Consider the following 26,161-nt stretch of genomic DNA (forward strand, 5'->3'; position numbering starts at 1 on the left):
TAATGGAAATAAAAACAAAAATAAACAAATGGGACCTGATGAAACTTCAAAGCTTTTGCACAGCAAAGGAAACCATAAACAAGAGAAAAAGACAACCCTCAGAATGGGAGAAAATATTTGCAAACGAATCAACGGACAAAGGATTCATCTCCCAAATATATAAACAGCTCATGGAGCTCAAAATTAAAGAAACAAACAACCCAATCCAAAAATGGGCAGAAGACCTAGGAGGTTCTTAAAAAACTAAAAATAGAATTACCATGTGACCCAGCAATCCCACCACTGGGCATATAGCCAGAGAAAACCAGAATTCAAAAAGACACATGCACCCCAATGCAGCCCTATTTACAGCTGCACTGCAGCTGTATTGCAGCACTATTTACAATAGCCAGGTCATGGAAGTAACCTAAATGCCAATCGACAGACGAATGGATAAAGAAGATGTGGTACATATATACAATGGAATATTACTCCGCCATAAAAAGGAACGAAATTGGGTCATTTGTAGAGACGTGGATGGATCTAGAGACTATCATACAGAGTGAAGTAAGTCAGAAAGAGAAAAACAAATATCGTATATTAACACATATATGTGGAACCTAGAAAAATGGTACAGATGAAACAGTTTGCAGGGCAGAAACTGAGACACAGATGTAGCGAATGAAGGTATGGACACCAAGCGGGGAAAGCAGTGGCAGGTGGGGGTGGTGGTGTGATGAACTGGGAGATTGGTATTGACATGTATACACTAATACGTATAAAATGGATAACTAATAAGAACCTGCTGTATAAAAAAATAAGTAAAATAAAATTCAAAATTCAAAAAACTAGTTGCTATTATGTATTATTGATTCACTTTGCTGTACACCTGAAATTAATACAACACTGTAAACAGCTATACCCCAATAAAAATTTTAAAAAAGAAAAAAAAAAGGTAAGGTTTAGCAGATTTAAAGCAATAAAAATAAAACATTTAAAAATGGATTAATTTGTGTAATTTTAACATTTGCTGCATCATATTAGCCATAGTTTTCCCCAAAGGAAAGTCAGGTGTTTCGAGCATATAAATAAGCTGTACAGGGGTGTATAACACATTTGATTAACAGGCAATTTACTCATGATAGCTGATATCTTCTGGTCATTTTTATTGTGATAGGATCTTATACAGCATTTAATAATAAAAGCATGTTTGAGGTTGCTTGCAGTTTTATAAGCATATCCATTTAGTAATGAAAAGCCGGGAGTGAGGCGATAAAAGGAACAGGTATACTTTATCTTTTACTCTAATTTTACAGATGAAGATGCAGTATCTAATGTCTCTGACTACGGAGTGACATTCGATGGGCCAAAGACAATGGTGGCCTTATTTACATTTATAAAATGAGGTAATAACAGCTAAATGCTGGTCTAAAGCTGGTACCTCTTTTCTCTGGGAGCTATAAGGAAAATGTGGGGAGAATGTATTGCATTCCCCTCAAAGCTTAAGGCCAAAGGGAAATTTGTATATTCAACTAACTTATCATTTTCATCTTTGCAGAATGATAAATTTCTTCAATGAGTGATGTTCTGAGCCTGTGTATAAAAATATCAATCTGGGGCTAATTTGTGTTAATTTTCTTGTGCAGTAGAAATAGATGAGATGTTAAAGGACAGATCCTCCTAAACTGAAATTTAACAGTAATTAATCCATAGGTTTAACCCAGAGGATAACTAGAGTCTTTTTTTTAGTTGAAAGATAATTAAACCTTCTCCCAGAAATCACTCTCTTGGAGGATATTTCCTAAGAAATGGAGCCAGATGGCTCATCATTACCCACCAGGCCACAGTAATAAGTCAATTTGGACAAATTGCCATGTACACATTCAGCCATGGCGGCCTTTAATTTCTAACAGGTTTAAAAGCATCCATTAAAGCAAAAGAGAGGAGAAAGAACTATAAATAGCTGACAGTTTTTAGAAGGATTGTTTGAAGACTAGAACCTTGAATACTTATTATACAAAACGCTAATAGTAGAAAGCAGGAAGAAGCAGTAAAAGGTAAAGTGAAATTTAAAAACCTACAATTAAGGTAGTACCCATTTTCTGACGTTAAAATGGAACCCATTTTTGAAATTTTGAATAATTTATTTATAGTAAATCTAAAATATATTCTGTTATCATAAAACATTTTACACCATGTAAAATAGAAGAAATCATTAATTTACTTAAAGATTAAAAGAATGCAGAAGGCAGGCTCTACTGTGGTGTTCCAGCAGTGGAAAATACTGCAAAATCAAGGTGTGTAAGTCTTTCTTTGGATATAATCTCTTCAAGTCTCATTCACTTTTCTAACATTGTTGCAGATTCCTGATTTTCTGTAAACTTCAAGGATTATATTTGTTACTTCAGTTCTTTGTAACAACTTTAGTTCCAGTCGATTGCCATCAGTGAATGACATTATTATACCTTAACTAATGAGAAATGTGATTATAAGATTGTCTGCTCCTCTTTGTAAATTGATGTTGAAAATAGAATTAAAACTTAAAGTTCCCAACCTCCTAATTAGGCTGTCAACCTTGTCATAGAGTTGCTTTGCCCACATCCATAGGAAGTTACCTATATAATGTCCCCAGTGGAAAAAAAAATAGTAATTCATTTGAGTGTATTAAACCACAGATTCTTGGATTATTTTTAAAAATTTATTAATCTCTGACGGTATTCCTTTTACAACTCTGAGCCAGGTAAGCCTTATTGTATGTGTTTTGGAGATGGATTCAAAAGAATTAATTAGAGATATTTAGCATAAATTTTGTGCAGGGCAATAATTATTACTTTTTATTATGAGTTTATTGAAATAAATACAACCTGAGGTTGATATTACAATCTCATCTCTCTCTAAAAGAATTTACTACTTGCCCGGGTGAACTGTTAGGTTCTGGAAAAATAAAGCTATAGCTAGATGTTCCTGGCTTCTAGGAGTCAGGGGGATAAAGGAGACGTGGTTGGTTCTGAAAATAATTTGACCTTTCTAAAATAAGAAATAAAATACAAAGCATTGAGCCTTTTCAGATATCAAGTTTTTTCTCTGTGAAATGAAGAGACTGATGGCTGAGATGGCTTCAAGGTCCCTTCCAACCCTAATCTTCCGTGATTATATACCAATTATCCTCATACGGAAACCCTTACATCCTTTCAGGTGTTTTGATTGTTCAAAGGACTTGCAGTACAGTGGACAGAACCAGGCACAATGATCCAGGGGTGGAGGCACTCACACTGTACAAGGGGAGGACAAAGCTTTCTATTGCTCAGATTTCTCAAATTTTCTTGGAGTTTCTGACCACACAGGAGAAATATTTATAGTATTTCTAGAGTGGAGCAGTCAGAGTCACACATCTCTTCCTGGGTTATAACTGATCAATTTTAAACAGTATGCACCTAATACATATGCTGGAAGAATGAATGAATGAATGAATAAATGAACCGGTAAAAGTATCATTCTGACATCCTCTGGAATAAGTTAATAAATATCAGGTAGCTCTATGCTCTTAAACATTCAGGTTTGCATGTATTTTCATTTTTACCCCAAATCAAGTTCTTCGTGTGTGTGTGTGTGTGTGTGTGTGCGTGTGTGTGTGTGTTTAAATATGCATATGCTAACACATGTATTTATATTGGTATACAGAAGCAATTTGTGTTTTTTAAAATTAATTAATTAATTAATTAATTATTTTTGGGGCTGTGTTGGGTCTTTGTTGTTGCACGTGGGTTTTTCTCTAGTTGCCGTGAGCGGGGGCTACTCTTCGCTGCGGTGCACGGGCTTCTCATTGTGGTGGCTTCTCTTGCTGTGAAGCACAGGCTCTAGGTGTGTGGGCTTCAGTAGTTGTGGCACGCGGGCTCTAGAGCTCAGGCTCAGCAGTTGTGGTGCATGGGCTTAGCTGCTCCACGGCATGTGGGATCTTCCCGGACCAGGGCTCGAACCCGTGTCCCCTGCATTGGTAGGCGGATTCTTAACCACTGTGCCACCAGGGAAGTCCGCAATTTATGTTTTTAAAGGAAATCTTAAAAAAAAAATCTCTCTATATATACTCTGTGATAATATAAAACTAAAACCTATCAGCTCACTAAACTAATTCTGATCATCTTTCCTCTTCCTATGTTAGACTTGAACCTCTGCTAACCCACACAAAACCATCAAGGAAACTAGAAAATGTGCCCTCTCAGGAGACACTGCCCCATAAGTATGTGGCTTACTGAGGTATTAGTACCTTTTAACAAACTAGAAAAAAGCTTCCCTTTCTCTGGTGGAGATGCTCCCCTCCAAGGCTTGGAGATCTGAGGACAGGCTGGACTTCAGCTCCCAAGGGTCCTCTTGGCTGGGAGCCCTTGAGCAGGGCCACTGCTGCCCCACCGTGGCGCTGGGTTATACAGTTAGCAACTGGAATCAGCCTAATTTCCTGGAAGCTCATAAAAACTGTTCCTCTCCAGAACCCTCAGAAGCTGAGCAGGCATTTGCTGAGCCTACTGTGTGCCTTGCACTCTGCTGGGAGGTATGGGACTGTTTAAGTGAAGGGAAGACAGGTCCGTGCCTTCAGAGCACAGTCTGGTTGGAAAGTCAAAACAAAACTAGGCAACGTGGTGTGACTGGAAGTCGGGTTCTGGATATACAACCACTCGGTTTTTCTCTTTCTTCTTTATATAAAATGGAGATTGGGCAGGAGGACTTTGAGTGCATCGACCTAGAGCAATAGGTTCTTATCTCTGACCTACAAAGAAGAATTTCCACACGTCCTATCTAGCGTTCGTGGTGAAGATACAACTACAAGAGTAGCTGTGATGTGCAGATGGCTGGGGAGGCTTCTGAGATTAAGGACTTAATGTTCAATCCTTGGAGAAGACTGGGGTGAATGTTCCAGTATTGGGATGCTGTGGAGCAAAGGCACAAAGATAGGAATTGCTATAAGATGTGTGTGAAACATTGAAAAGCCCAAGGTAACTGAAGCAGGTGTCAAGGTTGGGTTATACAGAGGGAGGCAGGTAGGGCAAGACCAGACTGGGGTCTGCCATTCCATCCTCTCCAACGGATCCCAGGCACATAATTGCCAAATGATTTGCTATTGTTTGGGGACCTAAGTTGGATCTGTTGCCATAGAGCAGCCTTCCTCAGTGTGAAATGTTCCAGGACTGAATTCAGGATCCTGGCCAACATTATACCATATTCTAAGCACCCAATGAAACAATTACCCAGCTCAGACACAGAAACACACACACACACACACACACACACACACACACACACACACACACACACACAAACCTCAAGAGGGAAACAATCCTGATCTGTAATCTCAGGCCTGTGCCATGTTCTCTACTTCAAAGAAGAATCCAATGAGGGGAAGTATTAGAAATGGGAAGTTTTCCAGAAGAAGAGTGTTAAAATATTGGCTCCTGCAGAATCGTAACCCAGAGAGAAATGTTCTCCTCAAACAACAAAACAACTTACAAAGTGGCTTGAAGTCAGTCGGAGAGAAAGCAGAGTTTGGGAGGCGAGCCAAGGAGCGTGCATTTCTATAACGCTTGTTCTGGTGCCAGTGATAAACATGAGCGCGTCCCTCCAGCCCCCGGGCCACTAAGAGCTATCTAAGTGGCTGCAATGCTTTCTAAACATAAATAATCTTAATCTTCAACTGAACACTAGACACATGGGAACAAGATTAGGGAGACTTTTTTCCTTAGCCCTTTATGGAAACTTCCAGAGGAACAAACTTCAGCCTACTATGGAAATTTCACTTGAAGTAGATGTTTCTGGAGACCCGGGTAGATCTCTGTGCAGTTTACCAGACTGGACTTGCTCTTTTCCCATAATAGTGTCCTCTAAGCCACAGAAGCTTTAAAAGAAGTAAAGGGCTTAACCAGATTCAAAGGCGCAGAAAGGGCTGGTTGTTCAAAGGAACAGGAAAATGACCTTTGCCTGAGTCATGTGATGGTTCATCTAGTCCTCCTTAAGATGTTTTTAATGTTGGTGGAGGAAAAGGATACAATAATCACTTGGCAATTTTTTTTTTGTAGCAACTTTGGATAACCAAGTTATTCATGACCGATTTTTATTTAAATGGAAATAGAGGCACTCTCTTTAATTTCGTAGTATCTTTGCTCTGGTGGGGAAAACCCCCGGATGTGCACAATCTGAACCTTTCCTGAATATGCACATCACCAGCATAGATCAGGCTGTTGGCTTCACACTGTCACACTGGCAGCAGGTAAGGGTGGTTCGGCATGAATAGTTTTGGACACTATTAGGCTCTCTCTTCTCAATGGATTCAGGAGGCTGAGAAAGACAGGGTAAGAAAGGCCAAAGAAGGGACTGAAGAGAAAAGGGATAAATAAATCTATGAGGAGAGAGAGAGAGGCAGACAGCTGGGAAGGAAAGGAGAAAAGCACTGGGGCTTTTCTACATCTACGTTATTCTTGCACAGACTCAAAGTCTAGTTGTGAAAAACTGCACTTCCACAAGGGGGCTTTGGGAGGTCAAATTGCGGATTTCTATTGTCCCTGTATGCACACTTTGAACTTCTCTTCACCTGAAATAAAAGCAGATGTTCAGATATTATCCCAAGATGTGAGAAGGGCTTTCAGTTAAAACTTAAGGTCACTTAGGAAGTATTATTATGCAAATTTCTACGGTAAACACCTTTCGCGCAAACAAGCAGGAGACACTATCACACTTGCATACAAGTTTTCCCAGGCTAAAATTCCCAACCTGATTTGGAGTACATTTTTCTTTTTCCTTTGGTTTCTTTTTCCTCAGTTCCTGGTCTTCAAACTCATTATACCCTTTCATATGTTTCTATATTCTAGCTCAGGTTCAACTGTAGACCATAAAAGGAAGAGATCTGGAAAATTAATATTTTGGTAAGAGGCTCTATGGATGTAGCAGAGAAAACAGAAGAAAAGCTTTTTCCCTTTCCTTCTTCATCGCCGCCCCCCCCCCCCGCCCCCGCCGCCACCCGCATGTTCTCTAAAGGGCAAAGGAGCACTGTGAAGAGCAGCTCTCAGTCTTTTCAACAGGGACAAAGGCTGCTGGTGGAGAATCTCCCTCTTGGTGACCACACCCCCCCAGTTGGTGAGGTCTCCTTCTTAGGGGACCCTGCTGAGCTGTTAGGAAACAAGAGGCATTAGCACACCACTCACTATTTTTCAGGGGCCAATTAGCCGGTTTGAACTCTCCCAGGCTGTTGGTCCCTTTCATTCCTCCTTTAGCAGCTTGCCTTCTGGTCGTCTCCCATGCTTCATTAACAGGGGTAAGGTTCAGATCTGCCCCTGTGTCTCCCTTAGGGGCGCTGATGGGAGTGTCCTTGGAGAAGGCAATTGAAGCCACTGAATGGATATGTGTGGATTACGTATGGATTAGGATTATCTAAACCAGTGGTTTTCAACCCTTTTAACTAGGAGTCCTTTTACAGATTAAAAAACAAAAACAAAAACAAAAACTTGTGCACCCTGACAGGACAGTAATTATACTGTTTGTGTCTGTTGAGGAAGGTGAGCATGTGCTCAGACAAAAGAAAGGCTTGTTCATCTTGTCTTCTTGGTCTTCAAACACATTCTGTTCCCCTGCCAACTCCTCTTGGAAAGAGATCTTTCCTAGGGCATCAATACTCTGAATTCCTTGTGGTTCAGATTCAAGCAAAGCAATGAAGATTTACAGGAGAAGCCTGGTATCTATCATCTGTTGGAAACTTTTACTGACACACAAATACAGATTGTTGAGATATTTTGGAATAATGAAAACTAAATACCAAGGGAAAAGGAAAGAAAAATCCCTTTCCATTTCATGATAGGTGTTTCCATGTGTGAAGGCTTAAATTTGAAGATGGTAAATGATTTTCTTGCTCAGTGATGATTCAATATATGTGAGAATCCAAAGAAAGTGAAATCAACTTTAGAGTGCTGATATTATGGAGAGTATGACCCTAACGTGTTTTTAGCAATGTTGTTGCCTAGGTAGTGACTGGCCTCAGGGTGAGAATTTCAGGGTACAAGTAGAAGGCATGCTAACATCAGGAACAGTGGCAAAAACATGCATGGTACTAAAAGAGCAAACTTTTTTTTTCCTGTGCTACGATCCATATTTGTTTTCTCTTTGTTCACTGCTTTGCAAATTGTTCTCAGTATTTGGACCCCATCTTCTCTCAACAGATACCTTTGTCTTCATCGTCAAGAAAATAGAGGTGATCAGGTGTGAAGTACTTCAAGTTATTAGCGACACCCGCATTCTTGGAACCAAAAAAAGCTGCTCTCGTCTTTCCATGGATTATTATACTCCCTCATTTTTTCCTATCTGCTGATCACTCCCAAATCGGTATCTCCTGCCCCATCTTCTCTTTCCAGTTTGGACTCCGATATGCACCTGACCACTGGCCATATGCACCGGGATGGTCACAGGCACCTCATACTCACGTCTTCCTCCTTAACCTGCTTCTCCTCCAAAATTCCTCATCTCCTTGGGACCACCATTCCTTCAAGCATCCAGGGTAGGAACCTGGTGGTAAATTTAGACTTCTCTCTTTCCTCCACTCCACACCCTCGAGTATTAATGTTAATATTCCAGGTAGTATTTTACTTTCTAAATATTTATCAAATCCATCCCCTACTGAGGAGGCCAGCTAAACTTCCTTCAGGCAGGCTCTTGTAGTCTTTGCCCTGGATGCTTACAGGGACACTTAATGACTCTCCACTGCCTAAAAATAAGGTCCCTGCCTGTTCTTGTGACATTCAAGACTTTTCATGACTTTCCGTTTCCACTTTCATCTGCCACTTTCCCTGGTCCACTTCACCAAACTGCACATACCAAGCGATTGCTTTTCTTCTTCTACTTGAAATCTCCTCCCTACCTTTCTTCATCTGATTGACTCTAACCCACCTTCTCTGACTCTTATGACCAAGCTAAGTGCCAGTCCTCTGCAACCTTACGATACCTTGTACATACCTGTCTTTTATCACCTGTATGTTACATTATATTCTAATTATCTGTTAATTCATATTCCCTCCCACATTTTCCCCCTCCCTTTGATGCTTTCAGTCAAGAAGACAGATGGTTGCCTACACTGTGATGAATTTTTTTGATTTTAGAAAAAATGCTGGAAATTTTTGACATACTTTAATTGAGAGCTGAGCTCCAGTCTCCCTACCCCCTTGAATTGGGGCAAGATTACCACTTGCTTATGACCCACAGAATGTGGCTGCGTGACTTCTAAGGTTTGGTCAGAAGGGGTGATGCTGCTTGGCCTTGTTCTCTGGGCCATTCGTTTTGGGGCCCTGTTCTACCTGGTAAGAAGTCTGACTGCCCTGAGGTCACCCTGCTGGGAGGAAGCCCAGGTCATATATGAAGAGGCCACGTGTAGGTGCTCTGTTGAGCCCCAGCCGAGGTGCCAGGTGACCGCAAGTATCAAAACCACCAGCCTTTGAAACTTTCCAGCTGAGGCCCCAGATCTTGTAAAGCCGAGGCCCCTGTGTTCATCCTAACTCCTGACCCACACACTCTGGGAACGTCATTAATGACTGTTTTACACCGCTGTGTTTGGGGCGGTTTTGCAGCGATGGTAACCGAAACACACACCCACAGCAGTAATCTGCTCATTAACTCTGTATTGGTTCCTCACTGATCTCTCCTCTTCATTCTTTCATTGTGCTTCTGGAATCACATCCTAAATAAGCTCATGTACCCACATCATTGTCTCAGGGACTTTTTTAAAAAGGGAAATATACGTTATTTCCAGCCCCCATCTTCAGAAGTTATTCAGGTGGATGTAAAACATTTAAAAATGCTTTAAATAACACTTTAAACAAGCTATAGTGGTCCTAAGAAAGCACAATTACTAGAGAAGGCAAAGTAGCCTGCTTTACCTCCAAGGCTAAATACCAAATACTAAAGGTTTAAGGAGTCCAGTAACAACTTTTGCCCAGAACTGAGATTTTTAGAGGCCATTTGCAATGATGGCAAATTAAAAGGAAGAATTGAGGTTAATGATATGTTTTCATTTGGAGAAAAAAATAACTTTCTTTCCAAAAGTCTGAAAGCATGCCTTTAAAATATCTTAGATTTTGGCAAATTAAAAGGAAGAATTGAGGTTAATGATATGTTTTCATTTGGAGAAAAAAATAACTTTCTTTCCAAAAGTCTGAAAGCATGCCTTTAAAATATCTTAGATTTTCTTTCTCTATAGGATTCTCAGGTAACTATTTAGAAAAGACTGATTTGACCAAGAGAGAATTAGAAATTAAGATGGCAATAACTTCACTCAGCCCTTAGTGTTGAGTGAAGTTATTGATAATTCAACTTATACAGTGTTCTTCCTTTTACTGGGTAGATTCAGTCATATGGCAGCATTATGGATTGTGTGTGTGTGTGTGTGTGTGTGTGTGTGTGTGTGTATCTCGTCTAAAATAGAAGAATCTGATGCTTCAAAAGCATTAGAAAATGAAGACCACTCAGAAATCTTATTGAATGAAGAGTCCACAGACAGAGGCTGACCTCAATCTAGTATTCATAATAAAGATACCTAGGAAACTATGACTGTCTTACATGACCACATTCCATCATCCAACATTCACCTGCAGACCACTGCCTCACTCATTTCTTTACCACGTTTATCTGAGGTACTGTCTGAATATCTGGAGATAGTCTGGGGAGAAGGGCTATGTCCCAGGGTCTAGCACAGCCTCTGACACATATTTATATTATTTGCTGAATGAATAAAGCAGTGCATAAGGTGATGCATCCCATCATTTTGATCATAAATACTGTTCATTCCTGTTTTGTTGTCAGTACAGTGCCCCACCTAGAAGTGATCTTGATTGCAAAACTATAATGAACAAAACCCAGACTGAGTGTCTCTCATCAACACAGGCCGAGACAGCCTCCTCTGTTAACGAGCATACCATCCTGATATCCCATGTCCTTAACCACGTTGCAAGGAGTTTCACCTACTGCCCAGAAAGAAGCAAGCAAATCGCTTTTTTAAAGTTAAGTATTTAATGCAAGACCACTGCAAGTAGAGAGAAAAAGAGGTAAAAATATGGCTGAAATGATGGCAAGGATTCATGACTTGGTTGGATGCCAAGTAAAAGTCAGTTCCAGTTGTTCCATTAACAGTCCAAACTTCAGGCACTGCCAGACATTACTATCTGCTTGTGCAATTTGGCACGGTTGCTACTAGGTCAGGATTATAATTGCAAAGCTAGTACAGCCAATACTTTGCCCTGCAGGATCCACTATAGAAGATACAACACCTTTTAAAAGAGCGACACACTGTATGCAATTACAATAACTGTTAACACTTACAGAACACTGAGAATATGCCAGGAAGCTTTCTAAGTGCTTTGATTAAAGTGACTCCTTTCACCCTCACAACAACCTTATGTGGCAGATGTGTTAATATCATGCCCATTTCACAGACGGGGACACTAGGGCACAGAGAGGCTAAGCAACCTGCTCATACCTACCCACGTTGTAAGTGGCAGAATGGGGATTCAAGCCCCGTAAGTCGGCCTCCAAGATCCAGGCTTTTAATTGCCACCCGCTACTGCTTCGGACAACCACAGCGGCGCCTGCCCCGATGCAGCGCGAAGGCCTGACTGTGAAGACATGTTACGAGCACACTCAAACAGGTGCAAAAAACAGACCTGCTTTACCTCCAAGGCTAAATACCAAATGCTGAAGGCTAACAATGGTGCTAAAATAATTTTCTAACCCAACTAGGCAATATTTTGTTAGTATTGTAACTAGCCCCGTGGTCCTACCTGAAACTGCTCAAAGTTAAATGTTCTTTCTGGTCTGCAATTCATCTTAGTGGGATATTGTTTATGGCAAATCTAGTAAATAACATGTAAATACTCAGCTGTAGTTTTGCAGTCACATGAGACCATGCCTCTGTTCTCTATCACCTCTAGCTATGAAGCAAAAGGCAAACCATCTGATAATGAAGCTCCAGGAAGGCGGGGACCTGGTTAGTCTTGGTTATCAGCTGTATTTGCACAGAGCGGGGGGCTCAATAGGTAACTGAAGCACCTCTCACATCGTGTTGCCCAGCATCTCCTCACACCTGTCTCCTTGCTCTCATCCTCCTCCCAGTTCTTGTTCCCGTATCATCAGCATCCTCACTTAACTGTTAACATACTCTCTTATATCCCCGTTTGCTGCAGTTTCTGCTCCTACTAGAGACCTGGATCTCCCCGAAGCACACCTCTTCTCCTGCAGCTTTCTCTTGCTTCCATATCCCATGAAGTTATTTGCAGGAAGAGCTGTTCTCTCTGAACTACTGTTTCCTAATCCTTATGCTCCCACTTCTTTTGAAGTTGAGGCCACCAACTCTCTATCAGTCTACTCTCTTGATGCTCCTCCTTCTTCATGGAAGACTTTAGCCCTTAGTTCATACATTTCCCTTTCACTCCAACTCTGACAGACTCACCAGGAGGCAAAGTCCCTGTAGACACTGCAACCTTACAATTCCCATCTGTGCTGTAACCTTGCAATTCCAAGACCATCACTGGACATAGTCTGGGTCGCTTTATCCCTACAGGGCTTCCTTCAGAAGTTCTCAGCTGCAATACCTCATTCTGATATCAACTTCCCATCTTATCTCTCTCCTTCCACGGCTGGGCTCTGGGTAAGCCACTCACTCCTTCCTCTCTGACACTCACCCTCAATTCCCTGGAATCCTGGCTTCTTACTGCCTTCAACCAGAAAAACCTCCACATTGAATTAAAGTTGCAATTCACCCCTTCTTTTTCCTCCCTGCGATAGTGAGTTACTGCTGGAGAAGATCCCATAGCTTTGCAGACAAGGAGCCATTACCACTCCAAGCTCTCTAACCTCAGTGGGGCTCTTGCCTCATTCCTGGACCTTTCCCTCTCCACTCCTTAGTGATTCCTCCAAACCTTCCCACTCATCTCAAGCTCTGAACCATTTTTAGCAGATTGCACTGCCTGAACTGCATTAAGAAAGTTGAGACTATCAGTTACGCTCTCTGTCAGCTCCCCAGACACTCCTTGCCAAGTAATCTCTTACCCCAACGATCTCCACCCCATTTCCACTAGTCTCAGGGTAGGGGTGCCCTTCTCCTAGCCAAGATTCTTCTCCCCTGTGCTTTTCATCATCTTCAGAATTCTTGCTTTCACCATTTTCTTATCCCTCTCTCAGAGTTTCAACTTCTATTTCTTCCTTCCTTCCTTCCTTCCTCCCCCCCTTCCTCCCTCCCTCCTTCCCTTTCTTCCTTCCTTCCTCTTCCTCCTTCCCCGTCTTCATCCTCTTTAACTGGCAACTTCCCCTTCAGCTTAAGTCTCTCTCATCCTGATTAAAAAACAAACAATCCAAACCAAAATAACAAAAGCAACAATTAACAGAAAACCAAAACATATCTGGAACCAATTCTCTCCTATCCCAAACAATCCCCGTCTATCACTCTTATTCCATATCAGACAAATGTCTCCAGATGACAAGCCTCCACTCATGTCATCCCTTCCTTGACACACCTGGCTGTTTCTTGTCTTTCTACATGTCATCCACTCTCCCTGAAATATCTTTGCCTGCCAGGACCCTCTAGGCTGGGTTGGGGTCTCTCCCTGGAATTGCTTTGGGACACTGTGCCCACTTCTACTACTTCTACCATTTCTACCTTCACTCTACTTGAGTAGTAGGCAGTAAGACCCTTTTGCACATGGAGCATGCCATGTTCATTGTCGTATCTCCATTGTCCAGCACAATGCCTGGCACATGGGAGAGCATCAGTAAGTGTCTGTTGAATAAATGTTTCCATATAAAGTTCTACCAAATGGCTCTGTTCCATTCATTTTACCTCTTTATTGCTTTACTATGATTTGATCATTTCTGATCCAAGTAATCACTGCTCCCTGCCAGAACAATATTGTTCCCATGTGCTTCATTAAGCTTCTGCAAATATCTTAGATAGTTCTTTGTAGTTCAGAGCTCTGGCTGAAGTCAGCTTGCCAACAGAACATCATTTCTTCACTCATGTGTTCTCCTCCGATGACTTGTACACTTAGGGAAGTCACAGACTAATGAAATTTCCAAACTATGTGGGCACAGGATTTGATTGCTAATTTTTATTACCTTAAGTAAGTGCCTTAATCCACATAATCCCAAAACAACTTCTAGATCACTATAATTTCATAAAAGTTAGGATATTCTACTACAACAAAAAAGCAAGAAGGAATAAAGACTAAAGACAGAATAAAGGACAAGACTTTAAATTGAATGCTTAAAAATTAATACTGATTTAGTATTAATTTAATAAAGTATTAATGCATTTAATACTTTCAAAAATTCAGTATGTTGCTGTATTAGTCTGCTCAGGCTGCCATAACAGCATACCAGAGACTGGGTGGCTTAAACAACAGAAATTTATTTCCTCACAGTTCTGGAGGCTGGGAATCTAAAGTCAAGGTGCTGGCAGGGTTGGTGTCTGCTGAGGACTGTCCTTCTGGACTGTAGACACAGCCACCTTCCAGCTGGGTCCTCACGTGGCCTTTTCTCTCTGCGTGTGCTCTCCTGGTGCCTCTTGCTCTTCTTCTAAACACTAGCCTTACTAGATTAGGACCCTGCCCTTTAGACCTCATTTAATCTCAGTTACCTCTTTATAGGCCCTATCTCCAAATACAGTCACTGAATTCTGAGGTCCTGGGGGTTAGGACTTCAAAATATAAATTTGGAGGGGCCACAATTCAGTCCATAATAATCGCTCATTTCTCATTTTGTTGTAGGTCACTGGAAATTTCAGCTTGGATTGGCACGAATCTGCAGGCCAGGATTTGGGAAACACAGTTCTAAACATTGCAAATATCACTATACTGCCTCTAAAAAATTACTTACTTTATTTCTGTATAGGTTTAGACCTTTTTGCCGTACCTCTTGGTAGTATATAGTATTTAATTTTTGTTCTTTGTGAAATTTTCCATTTCTTTTAAATGCAAAATGCTTTGAGGCAAAGTCCTAGGATGCAAGGACTTCTTGGACAAATTTATCTATCCTATCAAAAATATTCACTGAGCGCCTACCATGTAAATAGAATGCAACTGAATCCTGTCAGCTGTGGTATCATGGAAAGAAAACTATGCTTAAAATAATAAGATCTGGATTCTAGCCACCTCTCTGAGACTAAGCTTCTTCATTTTAAAAATAGAGATAATAACATATGTTTCCTTAATATCTTTGAAGGGATTCCATGAGGGGGATTTATGTTGAAGCTTTTTTTTAATGTGTAAAGCACTATACAAATAAAGGTACAATAATAATTATTAGAGATAACATAGTTGGGTTAAAAATATTGAAACATGGGCTTCCCTGGTGGCGCAGTGGTTGGGAGTCCCCCTGCCAATGCAGGGGACACGGTTCGTGCCCCGGTCTGGGAAGATCCCACATGCCGCGGAGCGGCTGGGCCCGTGAGCCATGGCCGCTGAGCCTGCCAGTTATCAATACTCTTAACAAAAGTCAGCTGCTTGGCCAAAATATGACTTTATCTAGTTGTTCCCAGCACCCATCCAGTCTGAAAGAACATCGTTAAAACTTTGTAAAATGCTTTGCTGAAATCAGGAGGCATGCCATTTCCCTGATCAAGTAGGCTAATAACTTTATAAAGTGGATTGTGTATTATTAAGAATTGCTTTTTCACCTAATTCTTTCATGTTTTTATATATATATATATATATATATATAAAAACATGAAAGAATTAGGTGAAAAAGCAATTCTTAATAATACACAATCCACTTTATAAAGTTATTAGCCTACTTGATCAGGGAAATGGCATGCCTCCTGATTTCAGCAAAGCATTTTACAAAGTTTTAACGATGTTCTTTCAGACTGGATGGGTGCTGGGAACAACTAGATAAAGTCATATTTTGGCCAAGCAGCTGACTTTTGTTAAGAGTATTGATAACTGGATGAATATGGAGAAAAATCTTTATTTTGTCATTGATCTTGTCCTAAGTAACATTTTGGTTAAATAAAATAAAAAATCCTTGATTATCAGTTCCAAGTGGCGTGCTTACAAAGTCTATGGATGTCACAAAGCTAAAATAAAGAGCTAATATATGAAGAGATAAAGACTCAAAATTATCTCAGTAGGCTGGAATGATGGGTAAGGGAGGTGTATGTAAAGTGAGAAAGATAAGATTTAACTGGGACATAGGCCAACCCTATATTTAGATTAAGAAAAAAGCAAAACAAAACAAAACCCTGCTGCACAAGAGAAAAGGCTTGAGGATCCTGTGTCCTGTTAAAAAGACCTCTTGCTTATAGGTGATCAAAGCTTATTATGAACCATCAATATGATGTAAGTGATAAAAAGACAAAGAATAAATATATAGCAATTACAGATTACATTAATACTGTCACTGGCCTAGACTAAGGAAGGAAAGAATCCTACCACATCCTACCTTGCTCAGAGCAGATGGAGAGTATCCTATTCACTACACAGGGCTTCTAGAAAGCTAGGAAGCATCTAGAAGAGACCCTGAAACCCTTCCCAGTAAGAAAATGCTGACATAATTAAGGAGATATACCCTGGAAATAAGAGGGTATCTTTCTTGTCTTGCTTTCAAATATGTGACGGTTCATCATGTAGAAAAGTGAGCAAACATTTTATGTGATGCTCCAAAGAATGGTCCCATTATAATTGTCCTGCTAAGGTGTCTGACCAAACAGTAATAGCACAATACTGGGAGTAAGAAGAGGTCTTAACCCTAAAGGCACACTTCTATTGAGGCTCAGGATTTACACAAAGAAAAGGTAAGTTTGATCAAGAGCTGTAAAATAGTTAGCTGGTTGGAAGCAGCCGCATAGCACAGGGAGATCACCTCGGTGCTTTGCAACGACCTAGAGAGGTGGGATAGAGAGGATGGGAGAGAGGCTCAAGAGGGAGGGGATACGGGGACATATGTGTGCATATGGCTGATTCATTTTGTTGTACAACAGAAACCAACACAGTATTGTGAAGCAATTATACTCCAATAAAGATCTATTAAAAAAAAAAAAAAAGAACTGAAACCAGAAAGGTAATCTCACCATGGATAGACCACATAGGTTCACTGTTAAACTACCACGTATATCTTACAGTCCATCATCATGAAGCTATAAAATGTTCACACAAAGTCATCTGAAGGACTGAGGGAAATGGGAAGCTCTCATATGATCCCCTCCTCAAACCTTGCAATAGCAGAGCAGAACTTGGGGTAACTCCCAGAAAACGGTGGGAATAGTTTCAGGTTAAACCAAAGCTGAGCTATTAACACCAGTCTGAAAGCGTTCGGAATGCGTATGGAATTCATTAGCATGAGAGGTGAAATCAGTTAAAGTTATGAAGAGCCAGGCAAATATTATAGATAAATTAATGGATACAGAGCTAAAATGAGTTTTGAAGGAAGACATTGTTATTTGGGGATTTTCTGAACTTCTGGGCGTGCCTGTCGGGGAGTAACAGTAACAATGCTTTTTCCAAACTGCTCTGGGACATTCATTGTAATGTGGATCTGCTCCAATGTGGTTGCTCTTGTGTGAGTTCTCCTCTAGAACAATAAATATTACGTGCGTGCACGTGTGTGCGTTGTGTTTACATACTTACAGATGTACATGTATGTGTATACGTACAACTAACATCAGATTAAAAGAAGACAACTACCAAAAATTTCGAATATTTATTATTGATTTTATTCTTTTTCCTGTTTCCTTACTACATGATATTGAACCTAAAAAGACTTAACAAACCACATAACCTGTTTTAACTGAAAATACAACTGACTAGAAATATCCTTATCTGAGCAGGTCCTGGGGCCGGTCTTCCCACTGCACATCCTGTGATGGCCTGAAAGTGTGCTTAAAAAGAGGAGGAATTGTTACTCTGGGCCTCTGCCATATGCTAATTTCATTTCCCCCTCTTCTCTAATACCATCATGTATTGAGAAGTTAGAGTCTGAAAAACAACTACAAAAAAAAAAAAAAAGACAAAGGCAGCAGATGCTTAGGAGTAACAAAAACATGGTTAAGTTATAACATCTGGACTTCATCACTGCAACCCTGACGTCAGGACACAGCCCAGATGTTAACTATAGTAACCATCTAAAGTTTGGGTGAATGTGGTCTTTCCTTTAATTTGCAAAATCCTTTTTGCAAAAATCCTTGAAAACATAACAGCTTAGGGATATAAGCAGTCTACCAAATATTTAGGAGACCAACTTTGAGATCACACAAATACACTGGCTTTCTACGTGCATTCATCTCCTTGGAATGCTGTGGTCGCCTACCTGGAATCCCACTCCCCCAACCCGCCGGCCCCCAGGAAAATAATAATGAAAAAATAAACAAAAAGTTCTTGGAAAGAATAGCAAGAAGGGAAACGGTGAATGTAAAAATGAGAAGTGACTAGTCCTGAGCCTTAACAGACATGTGGATATAAATCAGGACACTCTTCCTACACACTCAAGGGCAGGCTGTCTTTTCCAGTTGCAGCCTGCTGGGATGAGCATCCAGATTTCCGTGTTTTATGTATAGTCTCCACATTTTCTAGGCAGTTGAAGAACAAGGGAAGACTTATTAGAATGCAGATGGAAAAGAAAACAATAACCTATATCTTAAATTTCTTTCCGCTTTTTTTTTTTTTTTTTTTTTTTTTTTTTTGTGGTTCCAGTTGCAGCCTGCTGGGATGAGCATCCAGATTTCCGTGTTTTATGTATAGTCTCCACATTTTCTAGGCAGTTGAAGAACAAGGGAAGACTTATTAGAATGCAGATGGAAAAGAAAACAATAACCTATATCTTAAATTTCTTTCCGCTTTTGATTAGTATATTGAATTAATGGATAATTGACACCTTATATACTTTTCACAGTTGTATAGTAAATGAAGCTATGCTACATGGGCTTGTCTTTCAGATGATATGGAAATAAAATGGAACAAAATTTCATTCCCTATCTCCTAACCCACCCACACTCCCAACTGTCAAATATCACTGGAGAAACTGATTAGAAAAAGACCAAACTATGGTTAAAAATCTGACTTACTCATAGATGGAAGTTCTGAATATAATACATATGTCTTTCTGTGATTTCACATCCTGGGGTTGTGACATGACTAAAAGTCACTTTGCATTTAACAAAATATTTAGAGTTCATTTAACAAATACTTAGAAGGCAGAATAGTGCTGGTTAAGGGCACAGACCCTGGAGACAGATGATCTGGATTCAGATCCTGACTCTCTCACTTACTATATGATCTTAAAGGAGTTACAGCCTTCTGGAAGGAGTTTAGAATATCGCTGAGTGTCGATTTATGTATTATAGAATGGGGAAAGTGATACTTAACTTATTGTATTTTTGTGAAAATTAGTGATAAATGTATGAAAAGCCTACAGTAGTACGTGCCATAAAAAGTTCAATAAATAGCACCATTAATCATATTAAAGGCAGAGATAAGTCCTGTCCATCTTTGTATCCCAATATACAGTGACTTGATAAGTGTTCAGCAAATAGTTTTTGAATACATAAATGAAAGAGCAAAGAGTAAATGAACAGCCTTCCACTGTAGCCAAGTGAGTTTACCCCAGGTTTCCTGAACTAACCAGGCTATTGTTTTCACTGTCTCTGTGCCCTTTGCCAGGGTTCACAATGTTTCCTCCTCTTCCTGCATCTTGCCCACTTTTGCCTGAATTTACTAGCCTAGTCCCATCCTGTCAGTCATGATCACTTTCCAGATGACTTCAGGGACGCCTTCCTTGTAATGCCCACAGCGCTGGGCATTAATGTCGTCCAAAGTCGTCTCTGCAGCACATGGCAGAATGCCTAACCTACAGGAAGTTATTAATATTTGTTAAATAAAAGAATATTGCCTTTTTTGTTGTTTAATGTCTAATGTACCTGTCTTGAGAGTAGGGCCTATGCTCTACTTTTCACCACAACACAGCATCACGATGAACAAATGCTTAGGCACATAGCATATTTGGATTTGAAGGACATTTGGCAAAAACGTAATTGAACCCCATCTCTACAGATGAAGAACATAAGGATTATATAGGTTAACGACTTGCTCAAGTCTCACAGAGCTGGTACAGTCCCAGAGTGGGGAATACAAATCAGACCTCTTGACTAATCATGTTTGATTGAACAGATGGAAAAAAAATGTCCTAAAGGAGGTTTGTAGTGATCACATGTATTTATTACTACATAACTCAAGTTTTCAAAATTCCTGAGAACTCAAACAAGGTCTTACTTAGATTGTTATTGCAAGAACAACAGCTGTTTTGGTCACAGATTTCTAAAATAGTTTAACTAGTCAACAGGCAAGGGCAGCCTCCTTGGAGACGGCCATAGATGACTTGGAATAAAAACCAGTAACATATTGATTAACAGGCAGAATGAAGGATAGTCTTTAAACACATTTGGCAGGCTCTGACCCTTCTATTACCTGCAGTCTGTGCACTGTCTTGTTTGTATTGGAAGGTATTATCAGGGACCAAGTTCTCCCCTGAACTTCTTTCTGCAGCACTGCAATCAGGATGGTTGTCCATAGTGGTCATGACTTGTGTTGCAAGACCAAGTTCTCTGAAGAGAATTTTCTATCTAATCTTCACAGGCAGTTCCCAAGAATGCAAATGCTTATCTTAAAAAAGAAAAGCCAAAAGTCTGACATGCCCATTGAGCAAGTGAATAGCACTACAGCTATTGGTAGGGATAGATGATCTTGTGTGATAATCTATATGTTTTAGTCATCGTGTGAATGGATGCTCTGGTTAAAATGCAGATTCATGAATAAGAAATTGTTTGCTGAATTCAGCATTAAAAGTTTTTTAGGGGGATATCCTGATTATATCAAACATGTTAACTGCATACAGGATATGATGCTGACTTTGTTTATGTCAGCTACAGAAAAATTTTTAAAAGAGGAATAGTAGCTGTGGGAAAGCTGTACGCTGAAGGTAGAATGTTCTCTTAATCCTAACCAGCTGTCCTTGTTTGAATGCATGGGAATTTAATAGCAATCTCTCTCTTTCTCTGATTCTTATAATGTGCTTGGTGAGTAGCATGCTCTGTATGCATTTTACCATAGCAATGGCAAAGCTGTTTTCTAGCTACCAAAGTGTCTAAGACAGTGTAAGAGGGAAATACTGAAATGTCAGCTTGAAACAAAATATATGTAAGTACCAACAACAGACTTCTCTAAGGATGTTAAATGCCAAGGAGCCACAATTAAGTAATCACTGAAACACAGCAAGTTTCAATTCACTTAGACTGCTTTTAGAGAGGTTGCTATCTCAACTTGAATCGCCCCAGCAAATCACAAGTGCAAGGGTGATAGAAACACAACATTCCAGTACCTGAAGATAAATAGTCTAAGTGTCACACTCCAAACTGTTCAGATCTTTCAACTACTACTCCTTCACATTTTTCTCTGGGGACTGACAAATTATAAATCCTTGACTTCACAGAGAAAAAAAACTGTAGCTTTACTCTGGATCTCTTGAAATAACAGGTCAAGAGGATAACCAGAAGTAAGGAAAGAAATAACATTTTTACTTTTGGTTTACAAAACTATGCTATGGAAAAAATATGTAAAGAGGAAGCAATTTCGACTTTTGTTAGTTTCTAAAAATGGTTACCCACATATGTCCCCATTTATTTATAATATCTGCTTCCTGAGTTTTGTTTCATTCCTATAAGGTTATAGGAACATCATGGACTTGGGATTCAAGAGAATTGAGCTCACATCCATATTTAAACTCTTACTACTTATGTGACTTTTGACAAGTTGCTTAACAGTTTGGGCTTGAGTTTCCTCACTCGTCAATGAGGAAAGGCTATCTGCCTTAAATGGCTGTAGCAGCACTCAGAGAGATGCACGTCCCATGTAAACTACCGAGCTACAGTAGGTCCTCAATGAAAACTGGTTTCTCTCTCTTCTGATATTTCATTCCTGTGATTTCTCCGATGGGCAGGAGACTGTCTAGAGCTAGACTTTAGAACACTCAGTTTCATTTTGCAACTAGGGAAACAATGACAAAATAAAAAAGATTAAAAATTATAATTACAAAATGCCCACTCGGTCACACCAGTGGTACTTGGCATGAAATTTACGACTATAAAGAAAGATCGTGGCCACCCCAATACTATCCAATACAAGAAATTATGAACGCCAAATGCCCACAGACAATCCAGTGTCGTGAATCATAATGAACTGTAATGATCCGAGTTGAGTGAAGTTAGAAATATCTTAATTTAACAAATTTACCAAAACATTTAAACACAGTGCTAGGATTCCCTTACGGCCTCAGAGGGATGTGGGCAAGTGAGGGACTCTGAAGGTCATTAGCCTCATGTACATCTGCCTCGGACTGTGGGGTGTAGGCAATCAGTGCTTTTTATTATTACCATTATTTTAAAAATAAAGATACTACAATCTTAAAATATTTTACAACTCTCCAAACCCATCATATTTCCTTTGTTTTTTTCCCACCTGCCCTACTTGAATTGGCACGTAAACTTGTTTCTTCTAATTAAGTGATGGGGATGTTGACTTATTTGAACTGGTGTGTGTGTGTGTGTGTGTGTGTGTGTGTGTGTGTGTGTGTGTGTGTGTGTGTATGCTGCCTGAAAAAAAAGTACTGGTATGCTATGTGGGTGCATACCAGCTCTATATACAAGCACCAGAGATGTTTTTTTCTGTTCAAGTAGATTCCCATTTAGCTGGGTGGAGAAGACTAACATATGAAATAGAAACAAAGAGATGAAATAAATAAAAAGAAGTATATAATTAATTAGAGACACTTAAAAATTCTGTGTTACAAGACTGCAAATAAAATGAACATCAGTAAAGGCTGACATTGTTCTAAATGTTATAAAAGCAAGAGAATTGAAAGGTGGAGATGACTTGGATTAGGGGATCCTGCTCCGTTTGTTGGAGGAGAAATGAACACAGTGCTTTAGTGGAACATAAGGAGAAAAGGATGACTAAAGAGAGTTTGGCTAGATAACAGAGGACCTTCACAAACGCATAGAGGTGTTTTGGTTATGAGTCTGAAAATTGCATGACACAAGGTTTCTGAGCAAAAACAGTAACAAAGTGAAGATGGCAGTGTCATGCAAGATGGATTGGAGTGGTAGATGCTGGAGTCATAGGGACAAGCTTAGAAGATCTGTTAGACTTTATCTATGTAAAAACAATGGCAGTCTGTGCCCTCATGGTAGATGTGGAACTAGAAAGGAAGGGGCAGACACTGAGATACACAGAAGGCAGATTTGACAGGATTTGGTCACTGATGTGGTATGAGGGATGAAGGGTGGGGGAGGAAACCTATAGAAGGCTATGAGGTTAACCTTGCAGTTGTTGAGTTTAATCTGATGTTGCAAGACCTCCAACATTTACTGGACATGTCCAGTAGACAGTTGGAGATAGAGGATTAGAGTTTAAAGGTGAGGACAGGACAGATAAAGCTGGCTAGCTAGCTAGCTAGCTAGATGTGTAGATCGATAGATAGACAGATAGATAGATAGATAAAGGAGAAAGACTCAACTGATGTTGGATGGATACAAGTGTAACTATCATATCATTTATATATATGGTACTTTGAGCTTTAGGAATTATCAACATAGAGGCAAGAATATAATCCGAAAATAATTCACAAAAAAACAATATATGTGATGTACAAGGGGGAGGGTACTGATTCAAATAGCTTTTGAGTGTTTGGTTGATTCAGAAAGAATGTGAGGTAGACGTTTTGCCTCAGCTTCCTGATACTTATTTTTTCTTTTAGTTGGTCCTATACAAAATGTACTTGTATATTTTGATATACTATATTCATATATGCATTTCTGCATTTGGCAATATGTGTATGTGCATTTGGTTTTGACTTCAAAGAAGAATGTAGATTCTAGAAGGAGAGAAAGAGAGACAATAAACACACATACAACATACTGGGATAAATGGATTGCAGTTGGTTGATAGGAGAATGTGATTTTAATAGAATGAGCCAGAATGGCCTCTCAGTCGAGGTACCATTTATAAGAGAACTGAATGCAGTGAGGGAGAGAGCCATGTGACTATCTGAAAAAAGAGTTTTTCCAAATGAGGGAACAGCAACTGCCAAGGAAAAGCAGAGGTCAGAGTGCATGGAAAGGAGTGAACTGGGGGAAGAATATAAGAAGGTGACGTAGGAGAGGTAGGCAGGCCCCAGGTCAGGTAAAGACTTCTTGGCCACAGGATGGATTTTATTCTAAGTGTGAGGGAAAGATACTGGAAGGTTTTGAGCTGAGGAGTCACAAGACATAATTTATATTTAAAAACATCCCTCAGGCTGCCACGTTTGGAATACCTTACTAGAGGGGGGCAGGGGTACAAGTAGGGAGGCCAGTTAAGAGGCGATGGTAAGAATACAGGTTGGAGATGATGGCGGCTTGACCCAGGGCGGTAGCACTGAGGATGGTGGTCGGATTCCACATGCATTTTGCAGGAGAGCTGACGTGATTGGCGGATGGAAGGAACTTGAGGTACGAAGGAAGAGAGAAGTTACCGATGAACTGAGATGAATAGACAAGTTTTATGAGAAAGTGAAGAACTTGTCGATTTTGGACATGTTACATGATTTTTGGCAAGTTACTTAACCTCTCTGGACATGTTTCCTCATTTGTAAAACAAGGATAAAAACAGGGCTAATAAATCTACTTCAGAATCTACTTCATCGTCTTATGTAAGCATTAAATAACAATGCAAGAGAAGCTCTGAGCAGAGCCCTGCACTGCATGTCAGGGGCCCAGCTAAAATTAAATATCAGGAAGTTGAGGAAAAAACTTCAGTCTTACCTTCTTTCTGAGTTTTAAAAGAAAAGCTTAAAAATCTTAGCTACAATTTCTTCCATGACCCTTCTTTTGGGGTATGGGTGCTACTGTTGTGGGAGAGAGTATTAGTTCTAAATGTCAAGTATGCCATGTGTGCTAAAAATATAATAATTTTGATGGTGATTGTCACTGAATAAGTAAATTTAGTATAAAAATGATGGTTATTAGAGAGATGTTCTAACTGCAATTAGGAGACTTCAAAGAAGAGATGGAGTTTATATTTTGAAGAAAAGAACAAAAAGAATTTACAGAATTGCTTGAGGGGAACATATTCCATGAGAAATGATAAAAGTCATTAATTAAGGAGGAACATCGATAATCGTGATTATGAAGAACATCAACACATATTTTACAAAGCATGGCTTGTTTCCATCTGCATTTCATGTTCTCAAAGAAATGACTTGTGGTCAACTTAGTAACGTGAAAAGAGATCATTTAACTAAGAAAGCTGTAAATTCACCAATATTGTCAGGCAACTTTGAAGAGCCTATTTTCACAATGACATTTGAGATCTTCACAACACCATGCAGTGCACTGCTCCCAACTTGTCGATACGATAAGAAGAAAGATTGCTAGGTGGATGGATAAATGCATGCACAGAGGTCATCATGCCCTTACTCAGCAGTCCCAACTTTAAAAGTGAATAACCCTCTTTAGTTATGTGTTTCTGAGAAAATGTCGAGGGAGAGACACCGATTTTTAACATGCGTATCATTCTAAAGCATGATGCTTTGCCTATCTTAGAAATAAAGTATTGCTACTTTACTCATTTAACAGAGAAGAATGAAAAAATAAAATCAAAACTTAATTTTGCAAATTAATGCTTCCTCCACTTGAGGATAATTATCCACTGTTTGAGGAAAGACTTGCTTTTCAGTGACATTTAAATAGTTTTTCCCCTATGCCAGGTTTTCCCACTTAATTCCACAGAACCCTTGGTCTTCATGGGATTCTTTTTTTTTTGGTGAAGAGGAGGTATTCCGTTGGGTGCTCTTATAAGCATTTCTTAATATAGGTTATTGTGAGAATATTATTTCTGAATCACATTTATTTTTTTGCTTCCTCTAATTCTCAGACAGACTCTCCTTCTATTTTTTATCCTCATCACCTACCTAAGCTGCATCTGTACCCAAATACAGGCCCAGAACAGGCATAAATGAACTTGACATTTATTGTCACCTTTAAACAGATACTTAATTACACTTAGCTCAAAAAACAATGCTAAAATGAAATATCATTTATTATTTACAAGCTTCATTCCAACCCTTATTTATCTAGTCTTTGCTTAATTCT

General features: G+C 39.7%; 1 protein-coding gene across 11 annotated transcripts in view; it reads right to left on the bottom strand.

The window, feature by feature from the left end:
• DLC1 (DLC1 Rho GTPase activating protein) overlaps positions 1-26,161 on the bottom strand; it is a 415,897-nt gene that overhangs the window by 139,084 nt on the left and 250,652 nt on the right. The window contains exon 6 of one of the 11 annotated variants that reach the window (XM_028481733.2): positions 4,076-4,901. The exons of the other annotated variants lie outside the window; for them this stretch is intronic. Coding sequence (XP_028337534.1) covers positions 4,795-4,901 — 107 coding nt within the window. The 3' untranslated portion in view covers positions 4,076-4,794. Of the gene's footprint in view, positions 1-4,075; positions 4,902-26,161 lie in introns of those variants that run through there. 11 annotated transcript variants of the gene reach the window in all.

Source organism: Physeter macrocephalus, chromosome 20 (genome assembly GCF_002837175.3).
Source record: "Physeter macrocephalus isolate SW-GA chromosome 20, ASM283717v5, whole genome shotgun sequence".
In the NCBI taxonomy this organism is placed as follows: Eukaryota; Metazoa; Chordata; class Mammalia; order Artiodactyla; family Physeteridae; genus Physeter; species Physeter macrocephalus.